Here is a 9,399-nt window from a genome sequence, read left to right on the forward strand (position 1 = left end):
ATGTGTGAGGAAAACGAAAACAAGGATTCTGAATATATCGAAACAACCCCCATAGAAAACAGATACAATTCGGAACGTTTTAAGCATTTGTGGTTTTTGTGCGAGAATTGTGAGACCCTTATATATAAGAAATCTTTACTAGAACAAAAAGGTGTTTGTGCAGAATGTGGAGCAACTCTGCAAATGACTAGTTCAAAGCGAATTGAATTATTAATTGATAATGGCACTTGGCGTTCTATAAACACGAAGTTATCTAGTATAGATGTTTTAGAGAAAAAACATACGACGTTTGACATCAAAATGGTTCGAAAGGTCTCAATTTTATTGTACAAAGTAATTTCTGGCAAATATTTTTACAAAGAATTTTTAAAAAATAAATATTATAATAAAGCGTTGAGAATATTAGTAGCATACAACAATACTCTTGTTAATATCCTTAAGGTTGCACTAGGATCGAAATTCATAAAATATTTGAATTTAGATTCAAAAGAAACTATTAAGATACTACAAGATATTATTGATACAGGGTTGAAAACAGCTCAATTTGCACTATTTGAAATACGTAAAAAAATAAAAAATGAATTCTATAGGTTTGCGCTTTTAAATAAAGCATTTGAAAATAAGCAAATTTCTAGCTTGCTTGCTCAAAATTTGGAAGATAGGAGGGATGACGAGTCTGAAATCATTTCTATAGAATTTGATAGAATGGCATTTAGACTTAAAAAATTCCTCATTTTAGAATCACTATTGAAATTAAATACACAATTAGCCAATGTAAAAGAACAATTACTATCACAAGATAAGTTCTTGAAAGCAGTGGCGACAAGCTTAGTGAAAAAAGAACTTTATTTTCCGGAAGACAAAAGAAAAACAAGGAAAATAAAAAAAATATTTCCTTTTTATCCAGGAACTGACCCAGAGACAGATTACTTTTTATGGCTTCGAACACATATGGCGATCTCTTTGATGGAAAGATATCTGGTCTTGAAACAATTTAAATATTGGTTTAGAAATCGTTATTGTGGTTTACAGGAAGAAGAAGAATCTCCTCGGTTTGGTTCTGATATTCTAATAGAATACGTTAAAAAACTAGATCGCTATGAATGTTATAATATGATAGATCATATCATGCAGGATGATCTACACACTAGTACAAATAGTGTTGAGTTATTTCAACAAATAAATCTCTTGTTCCATCACAAGAACAATGAAAAAGATTGTGACAATAATTTTTTGTCGTATACTGAAAATACTAAGGGAATTTATTTTTGTTTACTAGAGATAATGAAACAGTTTTCTACATTAACACTAGATTCCAAAGATAAATTTCCTAAGAAAAAAGGAAGAGATACTAAAGATACTGAAGATATTGAAGAAGAATATCCTTTAACTTATGACTCTTTAACTAAAGAAGAAAAAGAATATGTCGACGCTAACATAGAACTAATTAAGAGTACATTTAATCTAGGAAAGGAAGAATTTATAGAAACAGAAGAACAGTCTTATCAAGATTATAACACTTCCTATCAAAAAGAAACAGGTTTACCCGATGCTATTCAAACAGGCGTAGGTGAAATAAATGGTATTTTTGTTGCACTCGGAGTTATGGATTTTTAGTTCATGGGAGGCAGTATGGGCTCGGTAGTGGGTGAAAAAATAACCCGTTTAATACAATTTGCTACTGAGAATTTTCTTCCATTAATTCTCGTATGTGCTTCTGGCGGAGCGCGCATGCAAGAAGGAAGTTTTAGCTTAATGCAAACGAATAAAATAGCTGCTATGTTGCATACATATCAAACGGAGAAAAATTTACTATATATTTCAGTTCTTACATCTCCGACAATTGGTGGAGTCACTGCTAGTTTTGGTATGTTGGCTAATGTCACGATTGTTGAGCCTAATGCATACATTGGATTTGCAGGTAAAAGAGTTATTGAACAGACATTAAACCAGATAGTAGATGATGAAGATCAAATATCTGATTCTTTATTTGATTTTGGAATGTTTGATAGCATGGTTCCACGAGCTCTTTTAAAAAATGTTCTAAGCGAGACAATTGAAATATACATGTATGGTGATTGAAAGGTCAGAATAATTCATTCTATTTTAAGATTCCCAAAAACAATTCTTGATCCCTTAAGAATTGTTTTTTTGGGGATCAAAATAACACAGAAAGTTTTTCAATTATGTAGAGGTTTTTACCTTTTTATAGTATAAATTTATACTATAAATAATGTATTTATAATACATTATATTTTTATATTATTCCAAACATAAATATATAATAGAAAAAAACTTATGTCGATTATAACATATTATATCTTTTATTCTAAATGTACTACAAAAAATGTAAATGTATTTATAGTACATCTGTAATTCATTTACAGAATAAGAATTCTGTCGATTTTCAAATTCACATTGGAAAACTAAAAGAAAAGAAATAGTAAGAATGTTTTCTAGCAAAAAACCATTTTCGGTTTCCATTGGTGCAAATCCAATCACCTTGTTATTTTTTTCATATTGTATCAAATAGGAATAGTGTGGTAAAGGTAATTTAACTTATTACGTTGTAAAGTGAGATAAAAAAAATAGCGTAGAAAAGGTTTTTAGTGGGTTTCCTCCGAGCTTTATGAAGGTCCGTCCCATATCCGCATTTTTTTGTAACAAAAAATCGTTTAAATCGATTTTTATGAAAAGAATGACAAAAACAAAAATTCTCTATTTTTTTGTTTTTGGCTTCTTTAAATGAGAAAGAGTAAAAAAGAGAGTAGTTGAGCATGGACGTAGAAAATGTGCCGAAAGTGCCCTATCAAGGGCCCAAAGAGGAGGAAGCAAACTGGGTCGAATTATATCACCGATTATTTTTGGGTAGATATATTATCCTAGCTAGACCACTCGAAAAACAACCGGCTGATCAAATCATGAAAAGTATGATTTATTTAAATCAAGAAGATCAAACAAAGGATTTTATGTTTTTTCTTCACTGTCGAGGTGGAGGAATGGTACAGGGAGTCGCTGTTTATGATACTATGCAATACGTAACAGGGGATGTATTTACAATAGGCATCGAGTTAAATGCTTCAATGGGAGCTTTCCTTCTACACGGGGGGACATTTACTAAATGCGTAATGACCCAAAACGCATCAATTATGATCCACCAACCCCATATGTCTCCTTATGATCATCGCGCCACTTCAATAGAATCAAGCTTCGATTCAGAGTATCTGGGCTTTTTGCGTTCGTATGTTGCGCGAACTTATTTAAGAACAAGGCAAGATTTTGAACTAATTTGTTATCTATTAGAACGAGATATTTATATGACACCAGAGCAAGCAGTAGAGTTTGGTCTTATCGACGAAATCGGCGTAGAAGGACTCGGTTTTTCAAATACATTAGATACATTGTTTGTTCATGACGATGTTGATGCCCATGATAGTAGTTTTTCTCATTTTATTCGTGATTTTTCTCGTGATCGTGAGGATCGCAGCATTGACCGTCGGCCTGCGGAATGGTTTTCACCATGGAATCCCACAACATTGGATTCTAACAGGCCAAACAATATACCCGTCCTGGACCATCGCAAGGCAAGGAATATAGTTTTGCGAGGGGAAAATGATAGTGCAAAAACATTACAAACTACAGTTCTATAGGAGAAACTATAGGTCTGCGAAAAATTTGGATTTGTTTTTTGTTGGGTTCCCGATTCTCCCCCAGTAATATTCTATTACCGGCAATAATACCGACTCTTCTTCCTTCCTAAAAAAGACTCACAGTAATCAAAAGGTTCTTTTTTTTTTTTTTTGCAGCAAAGGTATGTCCATCGAGCAAATAGGACCTCTTTCACAAAACAAACGTTTGAATAAAATGTTTTATAAAACCTAAAAAAAATATATAAAAGATTTATAAATCTACGATATAAATCGGCAATTTAAAAATATAATATAGAGTTCTAACCCTATAGAACTATTATATATAGTTAATGCTCTTTCGCAACATTAACTAAATTTCTTCTAAATGAATTTAGATTGCATTCCAGAAATGCAGCATTAATTGATAAAAAAAAAACATTTCAATAAATTTAAAATGGAAAAATCAATTTTAAATGAAAAAAGAAAAATAAGACCTTACCGTTCTTTGTATTCAAAGAACGGTAAGGTCTTATTTTTCTTTTTTAGTGTTCTGTACTGGACGATTTAGAATTCGTTCTATATGCTCTTTCTTTTAGGGCGATCTCAAATTCTTTTTGATACTTTCTGTAGTCACATAACTCTGTCCACTTAATTAAATGAATATTTAGTATTTATTTGATTATTTAACCATCAATTAATGAATTAATTAAATTAATATTTAATTAATTCATCTTAACCCTCTTCTCCTATTAATTAAATAAATTATTCAATTTATTTGATTTAATTCACTTAACCAAATTCAGACCATTAATTAAATAAATAAATCATATTTATTTAATTAAATCTTCTCTCACATTTAAATAAATTAATATTTATTTAAATTCCCCCAAAATCCCACCTCTCACATTTAAATAAATAAATCATTTATTTAAATCACCTTTATCCTCCACCCACTTGCATTTTCCTACAAATACAAGTTGCACAATTATTTTAAATAAATCATTTATTTAAATCACCTTTATCCTCCACCCACTTGTATTTTCCTACAAAAACAAGTTGCACAACTATTTTAAATAAATTATTTATTTAAAATCCTATTTATCCTCACCCACTTGAAACCTTTAATGGTTTCCCTTAAAGTAGTCAAACTTGATGGCTTTAAAGTCTTCAAACTTGATGGCTTCCTTCTATAGTCTTCTTAAGACTTTAATGGTTTTCCTTAAAGTCTTCAAGCCTTTAATGGTTTCCCTCAAAGTCTTCAAGCATTTTAATGCTTTATCTTCATTTTTCTCATTTAAATAAATTAATATTTATTTGAATATTTATCCAAATGCAAATTACACCATTTAATTGAAATAAATGATTTTATTTTAATTGAAAATACCAAAATTTCTCCCACTTGCATTTTCCTACAAAATCCACTTGTATGCCTAAACCCCTTCTAGATTCTTCTAAACCCTTCCTAATTAGCCTAAATCCATCCCCTAAATATTGTCACATTCCGAAGCAAATTGGAGTCACTTCTCAAAGACTCCAAAGTCTTTGAAAAGCAATTAATGCTTTGTGTGTTCAACAAATTAACCCTCAAAGTCTTGGATAACCTTTGAAAGCTTCCAACCTTCAACCACTTAATCCCCAAAGTCTCCAATAACCATTAATGGTTAATTCAACCCTCCCACATGGTTAAAACATTTGTTTTGACTCAACCTCTACCCAACCCAAAGGTCTCATCAGGCCATTAATGCTTTGACCATGATTATCTCTTAAACATTTGCACAAAGGTTTATCCTTGGATTAACTCTTAATCCAGTGGGTAATCTTAATTTAGACTTGACCCTTGCCTTCTAGATAACCATGAGGTCTTCTCAGGCCTTTAATGCCTCCAACCTCTTCTCTCAACCCAATCCTATGTTGAAACTTGTCACCATTTTATTGGTGCCAATTGTGCACATGGATCCCCAACTTTCAAACTTGGCCCTTGATTAAACCATTCAATCTTAACCCTTCATTTCCCCATTTCTTCTATAAATAGAACCCTTCTCCTCAAGCAAAAGGAGAAGCATTTAGAGTATTGTTGTTATACTGGCATTAGCATAGAGCTTTTTCATAGCATCACTATCTACTCTTGCATAGTATTTGCTTATCATATTCAACCATCTTGAATCTCCATATGGCATCCATGGCTAGTGCTAAAAGCTGAGAGCTACACTCATTTGGGACTTGGAGAGGAGAGGAACAAGGGAGGAGCAACTATGAGCATCTTGATTAGCTATTTCATTCTATGTTTATATGCTTTCTATTTCATGCTTAATATCTCTCTTGATATGCCTGTTTAGGATAATCTTTTGTTTCTAACACTAACGTTTGTTTCTTGTGCTCTTGTGTGTGTTGCCATCAAACAGATTTTCTAATCCTTTTTGCAGAGCATCATTTGGTGAACCCGACGTGAATCCAAACACCAAAAAGATCATTTTTTTTTTTTTAACCAATAACATGTTTGAATGTTGAAAATGTCACACAGGTTGCGATTTTGACACTGTTTTGGTGCGTTTGGCATTATTTTGGTGCTATTCCCCCTGTTTCAGTGCTTTTCCCTTCTCTGTCTTTCCCTTTCTTTTAATACGTTTGTGTTAAATAGTGCCTCTGTTCAAACGCAGACTAGCGCTATTGTAACAAAACGTTGTACAAATCACCTTGTAACCAAAAAAAAATAAAAAATTAGGCTTGTAGAAGCCCACCAAATAGGCGGATTTTACTAACTATTTTTCTCTTTTGTGCAGATTTAAATTAGATTAAAAAGTAGATTTATATTTTTTACTAACTTGTTTTTTGAAGTTGGTTTTAAAAATGAATTCACTTTTTATTTTGGTTTAAAATTAACTTCACATTTCAAATTTGGGCTTTTAAAAAAAGAATCACACATTTGTTTGGGGCTCTTAAAAAGAATTTCATTGTTCCAAGGTAAAAAGAACCACAAACTTACACAAAAACAACTTTTTTTTTTTTTTTTTGCAAGTTAGGAAACAAACTTCGTTTTGGTGCTTAAAATCAACAAGGCAAATTTTATTTCTTGCATCAAGATAAAACTCACAATCCACACTTCCATTTTTGGTGCAAATAAAATTCACAATCAACTTGTCTCATTTTTAAAGCAATTTTACTTCATGCAAACGTGTTTTTCATTAAGTTGACCAGGATTTTCAAATTCTAGTTTACTCAAACAATTGCCTTTGAAAATTAAAAAGAACACCATGATTGTTGGAGCAACATCTCCAAATAGTTAGATCACATTGCAATGATAGATTAAAAAGAACAAGTGTTTTTTGTGCTTGGCACACTTGTGCAAAGAGTTGGTCGAGTGGTCCTACTTCTAACACACACTATCCTCTCCCTTGGCTTTCGTGGTCCTAGGTGCAAGAGAAAAGTGTTAGTAACACTCACATTTTATCTTTTTAAGAGAGGCCTGCCAAGGGATCGATACTCTTGGGAACGACCTCGAGCGGTAAATCCTTCGAGCCGCTATAGAAATCAGGTGTGAGCGAAAGTTGTAGCCTTGGGTATAGCTGTTCCTACAGTGTAACTGGCCGAAAGGACAAATGGGCCCCACCACCAGTTACAAGGCTCTTAAGTGAGTCACTGCAGAATGAACTTATGTCCAAAAACATCGAACATGACTAAACACCTTTAAGTAGTAGCCCACCCGTTCTATTGATTGAGGATATTTGAGGTATAATTTAGTGCAAGAGCATAGATGGTTTTGCTCCCAAGATACTCACCATACATATTTCCTTGAGTAGAAACATAGCTTTTTGAAAGGTCACTTGTGGCTTGATAAAAGTGGTGACTCCCCCATCATAGGGATCATCTATTTGTTATGCTCGTGCAAGACTTAGTATATCACATCCTTACCTGCCACGGCGGGATTGATAAGGTATGTAGTACCAAAGTCGAAGAAATATCAAGATGTGGGCTAAATTTATCACAACTGGCCATTTGACCATAGGGATAAAGAGTGTTTGAAGTGTGTTCGTTTTACAGACCTAGAGAAAATTGAGCCGACTTCAGGCTTTGGAATTACACCTTAAAATACATCTAAAGGAAGGGTCAGAAACAAGTCCAAGGATTGGGTTAATCTAGACCCATACTCATTTGTGCCTTTTTAGGCAACATTCTTGTGTTTGTGTGCTTGCTTTGTTTTCTTGTCAAAGAAAAATCAGAAGATCAAATCCCAAAAACAAAGTATTCATCCAACATCTATCCACACAACCAAAAATACCAAAAACAAGGTACAAAACAACTAAGAATCACATTTTATGACCATTCTTCACATCTTGCGAAAGAAGAAGTGTCATCAGAATATCACCTTGAAAAGGAGACCACTAAGCTCAAAGGCTTTGATCAAAAGGAGGAAATTCTTCTATCTCAATAGACAAATCTTTGTCTCACATAGAGTCTTTCTACATCGCATGCGTCTGTACCTTCAAGGTAAAACAAACGAGTTTGATTCAGAATCATTAAACCGCAGAGCTTTTATGCAATATAGAGCTCTGAGTTATCAAAAAAATCAAGGAGGAAAGATAGATCCCAACTTCTTCCCAAACATCTGTATCACCTACAACACAGCTCGAGAAGTGCCACCAACACCTGAAAGGGAAGAGGTAGAGTTTGTCCCATTTGTGACACAAAGTTTTTATTGAAGTTGAAAACAAAACATCCATCATCTTACTCATACATCATCACTCCATCATCAATCCATCCCAAAAACTCTCAAAACATTAAGAGGTTCTTGTCCCAAGATTCCTTTTTAGATATTGCTTGAAATCAAACACATCACATCACTTTTAGATTGTTTCTACATCTAGGATAAGCTCATCCTAAGAGACACATCTACGCAGGTTAAAACTAGTTCATAAGTGAATCCTCTCATTGCTAGGTAGTCAAAATCTGTAACACATCTCAGATTTCTCTGCACCTTATCACATCCAAACTTATCAAACAAACAAGCAAATCAAAGAAGGAATTTCGGTTACATCTACCTTAGAGTGCTAGAGATCTACATACAACACAAATCACCAACCATCAATCTTTCATTTCATCACCAACTCATCATCATCTTCAATCAACTTCAACACAAACTTGCAAACAAAATGGCTCAAACCCGATCGCGATCAAGGCAACGAGAAATAGAAATTGAGGAAGAAGAGGACAACCTCAATGAATTTCAAGAAGCACTTGGAGGAAATGTAAATGATGAAAACCCAAGTAGTCCCACTCCTTCAACAATCGAAAGGGTTCAGCATAACCCTCATTTTAACAGATTATTTGATGAAATATTAAGGAGCAATGCGGATGCTCACTTTTTAAGACTCGCTCAAGAAGGAGCCAAACTCCCCTCAGACTTTGATCTTGCCCAATTAAGAAAAGCATCAGAAAGACAAAGTCGCCATGAGGAGGAAAGAGGTAGAAATCACATCAGATATAACATCCCTCGAGGTAACCCACCACCTCCTCCTCCTAATGAAATGGAGATGTTGCGGCAACAAGTCGAGAATCTCGCCCAACAACTTCATAGTGGTGTTAAGACCAATCAATTCTCACTTAACAACATCTGTCCCTATCCATTTGATAGGAATCTTTATATGCCACCCTTTCCACGCGGATTCGAAACACCAAAATTCGAAAAATATAGAGGAAAGGGAGATCCCCGCGATCATGTCCGAGAATTTCATTCCGCTTGTCTCGAAGTTGCATATGAAGACACATACTTAAT

The 9,399-nt window shown here is 33.7% G+C and overlaps 1 protein-coding gene and 1 pseudogene across 1 annotated transcript; both read left to right on the top strand.

Annotated features, from left to right (window-relative positions):
* Positions 1-2,240, top strand: LOC131077408 (acetyl-coenzyme A carboxylase carboxyl transferase subunit beta, chloroplastic-like; annotated as a pseudogene).
* Positions 2,241-2,999: 759 nt separating this feature from the next.
* On the top strand, positions 3,000-3,650 carry LOC131875159 (ATP-dependent Clp protease proteolytic subunit-like). The gene has a single exon (XM_059219193.1). The coding sequence runs from the start codon at positions 3,000-3,002 to the stop codon at positions 3,648-3,650; it is 651 nt and encodes a 216-aa protein (XP_059075176.1).
* Positions 3,651-9,399: the final 5,749 nt, after the last annotated feature.

Source organism: Cryptomeria japonica, chromosome 4 (assembly GCF_030272615.1).
Source record: "Cryptomeria japonica chromosome 4, Sugi_1.0, whole genome shotgun sequence".
Lineage (NCBI taxonomy): Eukaryota > Viridiplantae > Streptophyta > Pinopsida > Cupressales > Cupressaceae > Cryptomeria > Cryptomeria japonica.